The sequence below is a fragment of the Pagrus major genome, chromosome 12, assembly GCF_040436345.1.
Source record: "Pagrus major chromosome 12, Pma_NU_1.0".
Classification (NCBI taxonomy): Eukaryota; Metazoa; Chordata; class Actinopteri; order Spariformes; family Sparidae; genus Pagrus; species Pagrus major.
In genome coordinates, this window is record NC_133226.1 from 1998611 (window position 1) to 2016706 (window position 18096).

Here is an 18096-nt window from a genome sequence, read left to right on the forward strand (position 1 = left end):
ACATTAGAGGCTACAGTAACTCACTATCGCCCCTCAAGCCAAGAGGTATAATTACAAGAAGGGACAGCTTGAGAGGCTCGAGAGGCTACAGTGACTCACTCGCTTCCAGCCCGGCAGACTCATTACAAGAAGAGATGGCAAATACCTGGCTGCTTAGCAGTGGATATCTCTGCATTACAGTACATAGGCATCTTGGACATATTGCCAGATCTGTTACTTCTTCACAATACGTTGATAGGGTTATTTAATTTATAAAATGTTTAAAAATAAAATTATGTCCAGATTTTACAAAGTCAATAACTAACTAATGTAAGACACATAGGCTAGTTGGGCCAGCCAAAATTGCATTATGGTAGCAAGCTTTCTAAGCTAACAGATAATTGTTTGTAACATTAGTGTCTTTAAGTCTATTACAATGAGCTATAATTACTCACACTTCGCTTACTTTATTCTTTACTACTGCTACTAATACTACTATATTCATCATCCAATTAGGTCATCCAATCTGGCACAGTCATGAAAAACTAGGGTCCCAGAACTACGGTCCTGAAACTGCAGCCTCCTCTGCAGGATAATAGCCTATTGCCAATTTGTCAGATGTAATGTAGGTGCTGACTACAAACAAAACTCATTATGCCATAACAATGTTATGTCTTCAAAACGTGTGTCTTGAAGTAAACATGTATTTAATGCTGTGATCCTACCCTGTCACTTATGATACATAGTGCGGAAACAAGTGATAGGATGAGGAGTGGCTGTGAAAGAGACATCATTCACCCGATTATAAGACACTCTATCATCAAGATGATGTTTAAGTTATTATTGTAAGGTAACAAAGTTACATAATGTTGCTTTAAAGGCTGGCAAGCTTTGCAATAACAACGTTATGTGTATCTTCTTGAAAAAAAAAAGGGAACTGGCTAATGAGCCTTTCAGTCAGAAGGCGATTTGCGCTGTGCTCACCCTTTGATCCAGCGCCATGCACTTTCCGTGCCAAAGTGAAATACCTTTTTATTTATATATTTATTTATAATTTTTAATTTAGTGTCGCATTTTTTTTTCGTTTTTTCTAGTTATATATAATTCTAATCAAAATACACAAATCATTGATTAATTATTGATATATCTGTAAATAGGCTATCTCGTTTTATAGTAGGCTACAATTGGATATAATTTATTGATTCATATTTCAATTTGTGAAGCTGACTAAATCCTCAATCTTCTTCCTTACTAAATTTTATTTTCAAGTTCCAAAGAAGAAATCAACAAAGAGGTAGGCTTAGTATTTACACGATCGAAGCTTGGGATGGATTTTATTGTAAAGGGGCTCGGGTCAACTATTTTTCTTGTGGAACTCAAATGCAGCATTGCTGATGACGTTGCGAAAGGGAAATAAACATGGCGTCTGGACAGCAGTGGGTGTTGGTGGAAATGGTGCAAGCATTTTATGAGGTAAGATTATCCACGCTACAACTATGTCGAGTAGAGTCATTTTCTGATGAATTAATTTTCTGAATCATTTGTACTAAGCTGTTTGTAAGCCAAACTGTAAGCTTCTCCGTCAGGAAGTAACTGTGGCCTTGGGAAGGTGTGTAACTCTCTCGCACCCGATCGCCTGTTGTGGTAGGCGCTTCCTCTGTGGTACTGATACTTATGGACAAGTCAACGTAAAGAGTCAAAGTAACCAGGAAGTTGGCTGATCTTCGAAAATCCAAAACGTCGCTTATTGCTCGTCTTACAAGTAGTAATCAAAACTTAGTAACTGTACGTGTTAAAGCTTCGTAGCTATCCACTGAGCAATTTTCCGTTGAAAAGGCGTTTAAAAAACGTCTATCGTCACCGTTGAAAATACGCTCACAACTGGTTCTATAGTGAAAGTTATTTCACCGACCAATTAAAGACATTAATTGTATATGTTATATTATATATTTTATTATATTATATTTCTTCAGCCTGCGAAGTTTGCCCCACAAGTCATGGTGCAGAGTAGGTGTAATGGTGTAATGTGCTGTACTTGCGCATGCACTTTACAGGACTAAGCGCGATGTCTTATTTTACATTATTGTATAAAACTGCTCACATTACATGTTCTGAAAGCATTTTGTTTGCAATACACAGCCTATATAGTTCCATATTTATGACATACTATATGAAAAATGAAAGTCGTTGAAATGACGTCTTTGTGTAGACTACATTTCACCTGCCAGTGCAATATGAGTTTGCAGAAATACCTTCATATTAATCACTATTGTGTCTCATTCCAGCTATAAATGAACATATTATCATCATTTTAGATGGTTGAAAAGATGGCAAAAAGAGGCCTTAGACTTGCAGACTGGAAATCATTCCAGTTTCAGCTCAAATTCAATGTTGAAATCCCAGTTCGAGCTCACCGGGTAGCTTCATAACTCCGGTATTAAAATCACATCTTAATCTTTTGTGATTGTCATTTGTTTCTAATTGCTTCAGTTGCTGGGTTTGTGTTATTAAGAAATTCTGTGGTATACATTAATGTTGATAGCACAACAGTGACATACTTGATTGGTTAATGACATTTCCCATTCTGGTTTACTTAAAGTAAGCGGAAACTGGTGTTCTGTTAGCTTTTATGACTACTTTAGGTAACATGCTATGTATTCTTGGCAGCCTTGTGCATATCCATGGAAAATTCAGTGATGTTATTCGGTACATATCCGAAAGTCCGATAGGACAGTTAACTCACTATCCGTGCCTCCATAGGATGAACTATATTTAATCCCTGATAATTCTACATTGTGAACTACAAATTAATATTGATATAATTCTAAAAGGAAATTCACTGTCAAGACAGAAAACAAAATCTGCTGTTCACCGTTTCTGACTGTCTGTGCACTGTGTGCATATCTCAATCATCATAATACTTTCTACTGCATCAAAGATCAACTCTTGACACACAGATTTCAACAATCAAAGCTGCAAACTTGGTATTGGTGAATAAACTAACCGAGTCACTGCCTGATAACAATAATCAGCTCTGATCAATTCTGTATTCTCTCATGACGATGATGGATGATGCTTTGCTGTTCAGGATAGGTGCATTGTTGAAACGATAGAAATAAACTACTACTTAGTTTATTTGAATTTTGTAGGCAAGTGTAACAGGATGATGTGATAGGGCTATATGCCTACCCGATTTAGGATTTTATCAGTTGAATTGAATTTGGCTGTTCAATAAAAGGATTCAACCATTCGTCATTTTTCAGTCCACGCTAAACTTATATTAGCCGGCATGAGTAAGTTTTACCTGCAGCTTCAGACTCTTTCTTTGTCACCTGTGATGTGAAAACGAGTAAAAGTGTGTGTCCTGCTCACAGTTCAGTTCTAAAATCCCAGTGGGAAACAGATGCCATTTTTCCATTACAACTGCCGGCTGGCTCTACCTGGTTTGACTTGGTGCGGCAGCCTGGTGCAGCCAGGATTTTTGCATATCCACCACAACTGGACTACCTGCTTGAAGGTGTCTTAAACCCATTACGTGTTTGTACCTATTCCCAAAGTACTGTCAAAGAATCACCGCTAACAAATTGGCTCCGCTAATTCAGTAACAAACACATTTCATTTGCTATAACTTCTTCACAACAAAGCACCCTGTTATTTAGTCATTGAAAAGCTTTTATCATGAAGCAGCGTTACAGGTAACGTTGTGTTTTCACCAGCAGTGACTAAACATGACTCCTGAAACAGCTGAAAGCGAACACGACGAAACAGTTAAACACGGCAGATGTTTTTACAAACAGGACGAGAGAAACTAAAGAGATTCAGTTAGAAGCTACAAAAGTCGGAGAGCTTAACACAGACTTTAAAAACCTCTTTCTCTCAGGTTTCCTGCACAGAAATGAGTTGAGTATTGATTTAGACAGGGAGACAGGTGCTTGTTATGGGTTGGTCTGAGTTGTGAGTCGTCACCGTGGCCCGCTTGGAAGAGGGGTGGGCCTGGCTTGGCCCTACTCCAGAGCAGGTCCATTGCCGGCACGGATCAGTGTGGCCCAGCTCAAGGCGGCGCAGTTAAACTGGTGATGGAAAAGCAATGGTACGGGTTGACTTGGCGTGACCCAAAGTGCTAGTGGAAAAATGGCAAAAGCCTCTCTCCTGTCAGGCTCCTGAGAGCACTGTTAGAGCATGGCCAGCGCTACACATTTTGGAGCCCTAGGTGAGATTAGTATTTAGTGCCCCTAAATGGCAGCTTTTCTCATCTGTTAAATACCACTGCGTGTGGTCAGTTGGATCTTTTTTAACTAGTGAGGCAGCAAATATGAAAGTATATTTATGGCTCTCTCTATATATAATTCATTTTTGAAATGTTATCCCTGAGCATTTTTGTAAGCTTCTATGTTTGTCTGACAAAATCAGTCTCAGACTTACTGGCTCGTCAACTTTCAGGGGCTCAGCAGTGTTTTGCTAAACTTTCATCAAACATATAACCATGATTTTAAACCACATAACATCAATTATGACAATTTGTCAGAAATCACATGATTTAGTGTCATAACATTCTACAAAATTCATAAAATACATATTAGACTTTGTCAGGAATACAGGGATAAAGTCCTGGACTTCTTTCCATTGTTGTCCCTTGTGCTTTCTCCAAGTCCAACATTCATTTATCAAGATGGGAGACAGGCATGCACTGTGTAGTAAGGCTGAGTCCTCCTTACCTCAGATTCAGAAATACCAAAAAATTATTTAAAAAAAAAGAGAAATATCTGAAAACAGGAGGTTAAAAATTTGAAAACTGAATCATATGAAATAAATGATATCGACAAAAGGTAAATGTATTAAGATCCCCACTTTCTATGGGTGGAATATTATTATAGAATTGGACTGGGCTGGCGTGCGAGGGTAATTTACAGCAAGCACAAGCTAGAGTTCTCTTGTAGTTCATTTTCAAAAAGTGCTGCAGTTGCACGCATTTCTTTCCATTGATGACTGAATAATTGCCTTTGCGAGAGCAACATGAAGTAGGTCACATGTTTGTGAATCTGTCATCTGGAGAATGTTTACGCAGTGGCGCAGCGATCAACAATAACAAATGAGACCAGCTGACCTCCACACACCGCAACATTCAACAGCTTATTCAAACTCCATGGCAAAGAATAAACTCCTCAGTCTCAGTCTTTATTACATCAAAAATTCTGGGCCTGCTCAATATCTTTCACAGCAATGGCTCCCCCAGAGCTAACAGTGCAACAGAGAGGCTGCTCTCAGTGGTGTACTTATAACGCTAATAACACAGAGGAGAACCCTGCCTTATGTTGTTATTCACATGTAGGCATGGCTGTAGGATGCTTTCAGATTCATTTATTAATTAAAGCACTTTATTTATTTTTATATTGTAATTCACTGGATTAAAGACACCAGTGAATGATTGAGCACACAGTAAACAGCAAGAGCAAGAGACTAGAAATAGTACACCCTTATCTATTCATTAAATCCTGAATAAAAGTTGAATCAGGAATCTTTTTTAATCAAAAATTGATTCTGAATCAAATCGGGCACCAGAGAATCGCATTTGAATCAAACTGTGAGATTGCCAAAGGTTCAAACCCCTAGCAGTTTGATGCACTACCCACCATTGCTGATGTTAGCTGGCTAAGTTATGCTAGGGCAGAACAGTATGCTGGATGCAAACTGTAGAACTCAGACATTTTTCCACAGACTGGCAACTATCGAGACTGTTGATGCTTACGAAACACGGGTACCACGTGATACCAACAGCGTTATACTATTGGCTCACAAACCTTGTTAGAAGCTGGAACCAACCGTTCTTACAAAGAGATAAACAAAACAATTACTTTGGATCCGACAATTTTTTAAAATCATTAATTGACAATCATAATATGATTCAAAATGTTTTTAAGACTAAGAAAGATTAAGAGAGATTCAAGAGATATTTTTATTATGCACCTTTCAAGAAGTTCTGTATTATTTTTTTAAATGATTTATACATAATAAAAATATTACCAAAGGGAAACTTGATGCTTGTAAGCATTAGAGGTAGGGGTAGGTAAAAATATTTAAACTCCTACTATGCAGAATCGATTCATAAATGTCAAAAATTGAATTTCTGAGTGTTAATTTATCATGTGAAAAGTGTGATTCAACTGCAAGTCAGTGCAGCACCCTGACAATTTATAGCATGCGCAAGCTGGAGTTTTCCTGTAGTTCATCTTCAAGTAAGGTAGCAGTTGCAAGCTTTTCTTTCATTTCATGATTGGGTAATTACCTTTGCAAGATGAACATTAAGCAGGCCAAATGTTAATGATGACTTTTTATGCCGTCACAAGACGTTACAAGGTGATGTTAGTGGAGTGGAGCAGCAGTCAGCATTAACAAACGAGACCAGCTGACAACTGCTGACAAGCTAACAAAAACACACTGCAGCATTCAACACATTAAACAAACTCTGTGGTGGAGAAAATAACTCTGAAGTGTCTGAGAATCGGAATTGTGAGATTGCCAAAGATTCACACTAATTAGGAAATGAGCCTTCAATTTCGACAATTGAAATCAAATGCAATATCAAGGAAACACCCTATCCCCATCCTTGTGTGCTCTGCAATTTCCACACCTGGCGCACGTCCAAACCTTTTATTGACATTGACATTGTGGCGATGTTAACTGCTGGAGAGAGTAGAGAGAGTGTTGTGTGTTGTGAATGCTGAATTCAAACATTGTTACACCAGATAATTTGCTGTCAACAATTCAGTCACAGAAACATATTGTGTCTCATTTTCTCCAATACACAGTTTCTACAACTACTGTAAATGTAATTGTAAGAGTATATCTGAGTCAGATGGGTATGTAGTCACAGTAGCCCTCCTAGCCTGGCCCTGTTGCTGCTGTCTGCTACACACACACATTGAATGTGAAGAAATAAAACATATCATTTTATTTGACCCTGTCCTGGGAAATGGATCGAGGGGAAAACCCCTCTCCCCTACTTACTACATTTCACAAGCTCAAACAATTCTTAGTGTCTCCTTCAGTGTCCTCCAGAAATTTCTTTTGAACCTCATTTATGACTGAGGGACCATTGTGGACAATCAGGCTGGGGGAGAAGTTTCCCCAGTTTGAATCCAAATGAACAATCTTAATCATCCTACATTCTGCATGTCCCTGTCTTCCTCAGGCTCCTGCTTATCATCTGATTCTGGAGGGGATTCTTATACTGTGGATCATTAGACTTCTGTTCTCTAAGACCTACAAGCTTCATGAGACCTATAAACTGACGGAGAAGGTAAACTCAGCACAATTAAGTAAAAAAAAAAAGAGCAATAGTGTTTTGTATGTATGTGTCACCAAACAACTGTCACGTGGTTCAATGTTACAGGAAAAGGAGGACCTGATTGAGGAGTGGCAGCCAGAGCCCCTTGCTCCTCCTGTTTCCAAAGACCATCTTCACCTGAACTATGACTTGGTCACAGGGTAAAACACATGGGACACACCTCTGGATTACATACTCCTTTTTAAATGATGGCTTAAGCCAAATGTTCACAAGAACCAAGGGTCCACGCAAGTGTTCTCACAGATGGCTCAGAGTAGTGTTCTCCTTCATCACAGCTGAGCTGCAAGGGGATAAAATGCAACTTGAGACGACTCTGTGATGCAGTATTTATCTCAAAGGATCTGAGCAGAATTCATATTGTCAACTGAAGAGCAAGCTTTACTCCACACTACACTGACATGCTTTTCTTTGTCTTTCCAAAAACTGAACTGAAAAGTTCCAGATTAATTTGCATTTGAGAATTGGTCTGGCAACACAAAGCTAATCGGGGTCAAAATTCTTCAAAGAAACCCTTAACAAGACTGATATCAGACTAAAAAACTGTTGGTTTTGTTTTATTGCTCTCTCCAGTGGTAAGAACTGCTTCTAATGATCTGTGAAAATTAATTTAGTTCTCTTAGCACTGACTGCTTTTATTATCTGCTACTTGTGTTTAAATAGCACTTCTCTCACCTAGCCCAATAAGTTGACGCGGAAACTGATACTCTGTACTCGGATGAAAACTCTGCATCTCTGCCACATGCTTTTCTTTCCAACATAAATGATATGTTTTCTTTATTTGGCCAAACTACTTTTTCCAAGTTAAAAAATTAACTAGACCTGCAAGCAGGTATCAAAGGGGCCAAGCCTAGTCCTTGCGTCGGACCTGGTAGCCTGCAGTGACAACACAAGCTGGAAATGCTGGCCTACAGATGTGACGAAAGTCAGAGGTTGAGAGCAGATGATTGAGACCTCAGTGTAACCTGCAAGACCTAAAACTGCTTTTGCAGAGTTGCTGCAGAAGCTGGAGTTGGAAGTGGTTTGTTGGTATTGTGATTTGGAATAGGCTAATTCCAAGTTCACACTACAGGATTTTAGCTCTGAATTTGCCATCGCAGAAAGTTTTGAAGCTTGCGGACAAGAAGCCCCAGATCCGGGAGAGATCAGTACGCACTCCTGTGAATGGCGCACAGCCAATGAGAGCAGACATTCCTCCCTTTTCTCCCTCTCTCCTCTGCTGTCAGCTGCAGCAGTTCTGATTCCAGTCTCATCTGCAATCTCTGTGTATGGAGTAGGGGTGTCACAACCTTGATTGTAAGTCGGATATCGATCAAAATGACGTCACCATCTAGACATTCGAAAACAAAAGGTGGAATTTAGGATTTAGTTAGTTTCCAATTGACTGGTGAAACAAGTTATTGTTGAATTTATATTGTTATTTAACTACTTAAATTTGACAATAAGTCCTTAGTGTGTTACATTGCAAACGAATAATGGAGATTATATCACTCAGGACACCATTTATACCATCTTTTGAAAAATTAAAAGAATCAACCAATGGTAAAACCAATGATCCTAGACTAGACTAGTCTAAAAATAGCATAGCCATCTGTGCTAAAAGAAAAAAAACAACAAAAAGATTGAGAATCGAATTGAATCGTGACCTTAAAATCAAATGGAATTGAATCAATCAGAAAATGTACACACATGCGTTTCAGTGTTCTGTATGTGTAGTGGAATCTCAATGATTTAGCACTCGTTTTAGGAGCACCACCTTCGAAGAGGAAAAATGAAATGAAATGAATAATTTATTACTTTATCAGTCAAATATCCAAAAGTGTGACTTGATTAAATTGATCTCCAGTCCAAAGGAGTAAACAGAACAACGACCTGGTTTTAAATGCTAAATACTAATTTAATGACTTAAATAAATCATTATCGGACATGAGTATTTACCGTGTACAAGCTATCAAAATGATGATAGTGAATTGAATGATGAATGGGGAATGGTGGAAGAAATAATCTGTTCAATACGGATTCTAGTAACTAATCCTGAAGGACGATGTGAAATTTGGAGGTTGAATTACTGTCAATAAGATTTATATATTATATGTTATTATTTTGACATCAACCCAGTCATGAGCAGTTCAAGAAGATGGTTCATGCCTACATTGAGCTGCAAAGGCTGGACAGGTATTGAGTTCGGTCTGAACCCACTATAGCATGTCACCATGGCAACGCCATTTAATGAAAAGTCACAATTTTCACTCGGTTCTTGAGCCTCTACTGAGGTTCTGGTTAATCTGCTTAAGGGTATTGGCAAAAGTATAGCCCTTCAAACTTTGTGTTGCCAGTAGGGGGCGCTAAAACTATGAAATAGGATCAAATAGCATGTAGGTTTATTCAGGCCATGACTGTCATTGAACACATGAAGTTTGGGGCAGATTGGATAAAGTATGTGTGGGTAACAACACCTTCCTGTTTCATGATGACACCTCAAAATTTGCTAGGCTGCCATGCCCAAGCTGTTGAACAAAACAGTTTTTGGTATGAGGCATCATCAAGGTCTCAAGGCTTTTCTGACCAAATTTGAAATGTATCTCGCCAACCAGGTGGCATAGTACACCAAAATATAAAACATGTCATTTCCTGTTGCCAGTAGGTGGCGCTATGATTTTTACTGAATATTGGCATATGAATGGTTTCAGGTAGTTGTTCGAGCATGTGTGGTTGAGTTACACACCATTTCCTGTTTTTGGCAAATCATGCAAGTTTGAAACCTTGCCACACCGTTCGACGAAAACGCCGGCTTTTCATAATATTGTTAAGGACTTGTCTGTAGGCTGACGAAGTTTGAAGAGAATCTGAATAAGGGCCTTGGTGGAGTTCTTTCAAGTATGACCCCTGGACATTGATTTCATAATCAATTCAAAATGGCTGACTTCCTATTGTGTTTACATTATTGGCCCAAGGTTTTTTTTTTAATCTGCTGATGCTCTGTCTACCTACCAAATTTCATGAATTTCAATCAAAGATGAAAACGGTTAGAAGATGCTCTCTACACAAGCCCAAGACCCATAGCAGATGTAAACTTTCATGGACTTTGACATCTTTGCAAAGTTTTGTGAGTTTTCGAGCACCTTTAGCCCCTGAAAAAAGGGTTTGAGGTCTGAACATTAAAAAAGAAAAATAATAAACTCTTTTGATTACAATAGGTTTAGTGCTGGGCGGTATGACCAAAAATGTATATCACGGTATTTTTCAAAATTCTAACGGTTTCACGGTATATGATTGGTTGAGAGAGGAATTACTGCAGTAGATTGACTTAGGATGGTCTATTTTACTGTCATGATGAGTGAATATTGTAGAATAATTCCACACTAGTAGTAAAACAGGATTGCATGGCCCCAGAAAATGATGCTGTTTACAAAAAAGAGCCACTCATGATTCTAATGAAGTGAGTAATCAGAATGCAAAGACAATTGCAGTCAAAATACAGAACTTTTACTGTGCAAATTTCACAAACATCTTTTATAAAACCAATACAAAAAGTAGTGCAACTTGCAATAATTATACTTTTGCTTCCAGTTCAAGCCCAGGTACATTACACAGTATTTAAGTAAATCTAAAAAGGAAATATCAAACAAGTGTGACTTAGTGAAGAGGCCGCGGCTCCAAAGGAGGCGTGACGGTACATGTTAGATGATGACGTATGTGTTTTTTTCAAGGTGTTTCCCCGGTGTCCTCCTGTTAATCTAAACATGTACCTGCTGTCTGTTTATAATGATATGGTTGCTGTTATAATGTGCTGTGATTGGGATCCTGACCCACCAAACATCCTGGAAAGTGACAAAGTTACGTTTTTCTCTAAATTACATAATTACATAATTGCCATCAGTAAACGGGACACTGTCTGACTATCACTGGTGGGAAGGGAGGCTGTTTATGGGGGAAAGTTCACTGAAGTCTCGGTTGGGAGGGCTGACCATCGTGGTGATTTTTTCCACCGCGACAAACAGTTGGTGAGTTAAAGTTTTTTGCCAGGGACAGACGCTGTTTTTCGGGCAGAAATGTGACGAATAGTTGGTCGGACAGACACTTCTCCACAAATAACTGCGGTATTTTTTTCCTCATATAAGTTGCCAAAGACACGACCAGTTCCTACGTTACTGTTGTTTGGTCCTGTAACGTTGCTTTGAGGGACATTTATCTATATTTTGTTGAGTGAAGGACCTGTACAGTTATCAGACAGTGAACACCATTAGACCCACACACCCTCGCTCCGTGCCGCCGGCTTATCCGTTCACACTGGTTCGGTTCGCCAATACTGCGCCTCTGATACTACCTTTGATACTACCTTTGATACTACCTCTGATACTACCTCTGATACTACCTCTGGAGCCGCATCAGAGGCGCAGCGAAATTTCACCCCTCGCCGCATCACACAAAGGAGGATGCGGAGAATTGGCGCAGGATCCCCGCATACAAATGGCAGTGTGAATGAGGCTAATGTCTATCCTATCCATCTTCACCGTAACGTAACACCAGAGCACTACTGTTTGCAATATTTTTTTTCGTAGGATAAGTCTGGGAATCTCATTAATATTCATGAGGCGCCGTCATCTTATTGGCAGATCAAGGTGCTTCGTGATTGGTGAAGCAACCCTACTATATTGTATAAAATTGTGTATTATATTAAATACTAATAATTAAATAATACACAGGTTCATATTCATGTTTTTATTGTAAACATGTAGGGGGGCCGCCATCCCACTGCAGTTTATAAACAGACCTTGTTAACTGATATCGATGCCAGTATCAACAATGTCTGTCCACTGCATGATAATCATGCAGACAAGCTATTCAAATTGACGTTTTTATTTGAAACATAAACAGGGTTCCCACATGTCCTTGAAAACCTGGAAAATGGTTGTCTTTACCTGAGTCAGTCTCAACAGGAGCCAGTCCACAATCCAGTGGTTCTTCAGTGTCAATGCTGACTACAGATGGTTAGACAGAGACAGACAGACAGACAGACATATAACTGTAAACAAAGGAAAACTCATTCCCATGTAACATCATGTATGATACAAACCTGTGTACAGACCTGAGTTGGTCTCATTTGGAGGAAACTCCATGGGATTTGCATCGCTGCCACCTTCTAAAGGATAGTTCATTCTAGTTAAGTTAATATGAACAATCAAATAATGCTGATTACATGATCAAAACATTTCAGTCAGATAAGTCTAGATTGAGTTCAATATATTTTAGAACAGGGAAAACATATGAAATAACACAGAAAATTTAACATTTTAAGAAAAAACAATGAAGTAATTTTGAATTTGATGGCAACAACACCTAGCAAAAAGAAAAAGCACAGTTTTTTTATTTTTTGATTGTACAGTATTTGTTATTTTTATTACACTGACACCTCATATGTAAGCTTACATAGACATTTCCTCTGCTGCAGTGCACACATACTTTATGTTGTCAATGAAAAAATACAGTACATTATTTCATTGAACACAGACATTCCTCCAAACAACAGTTTACAAAAGCTAGACATGAGAATCTAGAACAAAGGATGTATCCATACATTCTTTGTTCCAGATTCATATGTCCAGCTTTTGGAGGGAGATCTCCCTCCAAAACAACAGTTTACAAAAGCTGGACATATGAATCTGGAACAAAGAATGTATGGATCTCTGTACTCACTGCTGGAACAAAGAATGTATGGATCTCTGTACTCACTGCTCTTTAGCACTTTGCTGCTGCTCGAACAGAGACATTCCTCCAAAACAATAGTAATAATTATACAAGACAAATCTGGCTTAAAAGGGTAAATACAACAATAGGTCAATACAACAGACAGACTGGCGAAGAAAGCCGGCAAAGAGAGCCAAGCGTCACGGTGTCACCAGGCAACGGGGCCATCACCAAGCAACCGGGCCGCCAAGCCAACGTCACTGGGCTAACGAGCCAATCGGCCAACGGGCTGCCCAGCCGACGTCACCGGCTAACGGGCCTATCGGCCAACGGGCTGCCCAGCCGACGTCACCGGCCAACGGACCACTTAGATCACTTCTCCTTGTGAATATTAATGAGATTCCCGGACTTATCCTACGAAAAAAAATATCGCCTACTGTTTACCCTTACCACGCCTCGCAGTCGCACCATGCGTGTTTAGAAGCGCAACATTGAAAAGGGTCCGGTCTGAAACAGTGTCGCGCAGCGTAGCGTTCCGAATGTTGTGTAATCAAATACACCAGTATGGCGGTACATAAAAAATTCATATCATAACAAAAATATACACTGGTATTCGGTGTGAACCGGTATACCGCCCAGCACTAAGTAGGTTCCTCCATTTCGGTGCTGTTACCGTGTGTTACAATACACTTAGTATTTAAACACTTTTCCATTACAGACCTCCCAGCCACAAAATCATACTCAACGGAAAAGAGTGCATTAACTTCGCATCATTTAACTTCCTGGGTCTCCTTGACCATGAGCGGGTTAAGGTCAGTATTTTGTATTTAAACTATCAATACTTGTAATTGAAAAAATTTAGTCTTTTTGACGGGGCAAAAAGAACTGATGTATGATTTTAACTTTAACTTTTCTACTCCTCTTTACAGGAAAAAGCTTTGGCATCACTGAAGAAATATGGTGTGGGAACTTGTGGTCCAAGAGGTTTCTATGGAACTTTTGGTGAGTCTATACCATATATTTCTAATGCCACTTTTCCACTAAAATTAGCAGGTCTACACAGGTTTTTTAAACGCGGGCACACCCGCTAAAAATCGTGTTGAACCCATTCCCACTTCCCGCAGGCAAGGCAGCCTGTCTGTGACTTTTATCTGTCTTCACCTCACGAATGCCCCGGAACCAGTTGTCACAGAATAGAAAACAACAATAGACCGATTGTGAAAGAAGCATGTGTAAAACGGTGGATACATTGTTTTGATTGTCACAACCCCCGCAAAAGGACTCGTTTCACTATCATAATTTGAGCCATTAAGTCCAGTCTAGAAGAGCTGCAAGATTAAATGATTTTATCACCATTCAAGTTAGCCGGGCACTAAACCGGATGTTAGCTGGCTCGGTTGGCGATCCAGGTATTTATCATAGCTGGGAAATCAAGCTTTTTTGGCTTCCAAACACCACTGAGCAGCTTTCATAGGAATGAACGGGGCTCCGCTTCCAACACTGTGTCCAGTAGTATGATATCCTTGAATAGACCGCATCCCAAATTCCTTCCTTATTTACACTCCACCACCGGATGTTGATAATGCCTCATCACTTCGCGCGGCGGAATTTAGCGTGTTCACCCGGGTCTTACGACTAGATCAAAGAGTTAATAGACCCGGGCGTAAATGCTGAGTTTACACATTCCCATTGCACACAAAAGCCCAATTTTAGCGGGTTTAAGTGGGATTTTTGACCAGTGGAAAAAGGGTATTAGTGTTGGCTCAAATGTGGATTTCCTGACCTAGAGCAATATTATGTAGAAATTGGCATTTTGTAAGATTTGGCACCCCCCACAGTTTTTGAGTGCTACACTACTGTCATAAATACAAATGTATACAATGTTGCTATCTTTTGTATTTGGCTGAATTTCAAAATCCCTTTGGATTCATTGCAAAGGGATTCAGAACACCTGTGCGCAGGGTGGGGAGACTCCTAATTAATGAGTGAAAGCAGCTTGCGGCATTCCTCTCCTAGCCAACACTGTATGACAACACCCTTTTTGTGAAGGCATAAGGGAGGTGGGGAAAGGCACCCAGGAGAGACTCATTCCATTCTGTTGTATGACACACTGCAGACCCAATCTCCATGATTGTCAGCCAGAAACTCTGGTTGGTTTAGGCCCCATTAAGATTTCTTTGCTGCCCCATTCTTTCTTTTGGAGCTGGGCTTATTCTTGTATTCAAGTGTGTTATTTGCCTTTCAGATAGCCTGACCGCCCTGACACTATATATATATATATATATATATATATATATATATATATATATATATATATATATATATATATATATATATATATATATAAAGCAATAAAATCAGACACCCACGTGGCCAACGGTGTTGACAAAAAACATCCAAATCATCCCTAAATGGAGCCTTGAATATAATTTAGGATCAAAATAAATAGTTATATATGGCTTGTAATGTTACATCTTTATTTGTAATATACATGATTTCTACTCTATTTCCTACAATGACTCCAATGACTACCAATATAAATGAATGTAGTTTCACCATTTCACAGCCATTTTATAAAATTTCACCCAAATCTTACCAAATTAAAGTGAAACTCTCGCCAAAATGCAACCTAGGCCTTTTTTGTGAAGGAACCCGAGTCAAACCTTCGTGTAAAAGCATAATTACGACGAAAAAGCCACTTTTAAGATTTACCGTACTTTCGTTTTCAGGTCAAAATCATTTTCAATTGTGTGCTAGGGGCAACATTATAGTGGCATCGAAATCGCTATTTTTAAAACACTAAGAAGACTCAACGCAACATGAAACTTTGCTCGTAGTATCACCAGGGTCTCTACACATGAACACGAGCATTGAGAACATTGTTTGTGTACACAGAGTTTACTAAAAAGAAGGTTTTTGAATAACTCACGCTAGCAGTAGCTTGCTCAGCTCGTCGCCGTCCTGCCAGTCGAGAAGCGTTGATCCCCGAGTGCAACGCTTTAGGAGCTTTCCATCTTTACTCTCCTCCATGTTACGTCGCACTCGGGGATCGACGTAGGATCAAAGTTTCATGTATGTTTCGAGTCTTAGTGTTTTAAAAATAGCGATTTTGATGCTACCGTAATGTTGCCCCTAGCACGCAATTGAAAATGATTTTGACCAAATTTGGACCATTTGTCCAAAATTCTTATGTTGTATATCTAATGCTAAATATAAGTAATAAAGTAAATATAAGTTGCGTGACGTAAGAGTTTCTAAAGACGTACATTTGGAGTAGTATAAGAAATGAATCAGAATCAGAAATACTTTATTGATCCCTGAGGGGAAATTGCTTGTGTTACAGCCGCTCCCATTCAAAAGTCTTAAAGATATGCAGAAAAATAAACACTATATACAAGCAGTAATAATAAAAATAGAATAAAAATATAAGAAATGTAAATTCAACTAGACATATATCTATATATACAGTGTAATAAATAATGCTACAGTTGAAATATGGGTTATTGCACATCATGCGTCCAGAGTCTTCCTATTGACTTAGAGCGAGGAATTGAACAGTTTGATGGCCACAGGCAGGAATGATTTCCTGTGGCGCTCTGTGGTGCATCTTGGTGGGATCAGTCTAGTACTGAATGTACTCCTGTGGCTGACCACCACGTCATGGAGTGGATGAGAGCCATTGTCCAAGATGACATGTAACTTGGACAGCATCCTCCTCTCTGACACTACTGTCAGAGAGTCACGCTCCACTCCCACGTCACTGGCCTTGTGGATCAGTCTGTTCAGTCTTTTTGCGTCCGCTACCCTCAGCCCGCTGCCCCAGCACACAACAGCATAGATGATAGCACTGGCCACCGCAGACTCATAAAACATCCTGAGCATAGTCCGGCAGATATTGAAGGACCTCAGCCGTCTCAGAAAATAGAGACGATTCTGTCCCTTCCTGTAGAGGGCGTTAATGTTCTTAACCCAGTCCAGTTTATTATCAATGTGGACCCCCAGATACTTAAAATCCTCCACAATGTCCACACTGACCCCCCTGGATGGAAACAGAGGTCAACGGCACCTCAGGTCCACAACCAGTTCCTTGGTCTTTGTCACATTGAGCTGTAGATGGTTCCGCTCACACCATGTGACAAAGTTGTCCACAGTAGTCCTGTACTCATCCTCAGCACCTTCACTGATACAACTATTGCTGAGTCATCCGAGAATTTCTGGAGATGACAGGTCTCTTGTCCAGCTGGGCATAGACACGGTTGAGCAGGTAGATGATGGCATCCTCAACTCCAAGTTGGGGCTGATAGGCGAACTGTAGGGGGTCCAAGAGTGGTTTGACCAAGGGCTGGAGCTGCTCCAAGACAAGTCTCTCCAGAGTCTTCATGATGTGGGAGGTCAGTGCAAAAGTGAATATTTAACATTTAATAGAATATATGTGTACTTAGTATAGACATGGTATAGACATAATACTTTATAAGCTCTGAATCTATGTAAGCCTAAATAAATAGGAATAATTAGCTTTTTATGGTGTCTGACATTTTTGATAAAAAATTTACAAGCTCAGGAGGTTGCACAGAAATATTGCATGATTGCTGAGACCCTGCTCTATAAATGTATAACTTTTCTTTTCAAAATTGAAACCTGTTTTATCCAATTTCTCAAGAATGAGTGATTTATGAAATCTTGCAAAATGTGACATCATCTGAAAAGGGAATTGAGATGTACCCCAAGCTAACTCTAGCATGTGTGCTCTGGAGATTGTCCAGGTGCTGAACTTCCTCACATTTGAGTTCCGCCTTTTTGTTCTGCCAACATCACATTATTTACAAACATAAAAAAATCATTTTGCCCAAGATTCCTGGTGCTAAGGCCCAGTGGGGGATCAACCGAGGATGACGGGCTGCTGTGCTCGCAGTACACTGGTGGAAACCACTATACTGAGTAGTCATGGATCGGAAGGTGGATATTATTGCGGCTGGTCTGATCTTATTACAAGAGTGTCTTTAGCTTTTAATAGTTTAAAACCTGTGTCAACAATGTGCTTGTCCATGAAATAGAAACAAAACAGAGACCAGCTTACAAAAATATTT

At 39.5% G+C, this 18096-nt stretch overlaps 1 protein-coding gene across 1 annotated transcript in view; it reads left to right on the forward strand.

The window, feature by feature from the left end:
• Positions 1-1390: 1390 nt before the first annotated feature.
• The window catches only part of sptlc1 (serine palmitoyltransferase, long chain base subunit 1), a 56202-nt gene continuing 39496 nt past the window's right edge, over positions 1391-18096 (forward strand). Inside the window, exons 1-5 of the mRNA XM_073477636.1 lie at positions 1391-1452; positions 7169-7276; positions 7370-7464; positions 13728-13821; positions 13939-14011. Coding sequence (XP_073333737.1) covers positions 1399-1452; positions 7169-7276; positions 7370-7464; positions 13728-13821; positions 13939-14011 — 424 coding nt within the window. The 5' untranslated portion in view covers positions 1391-1398. The remainder of the gene's footprint in view (positions 1453-7168; positions 7277-7369; positions 7465-13727; positions 13822-13938; positions 14012-18096) is intronic.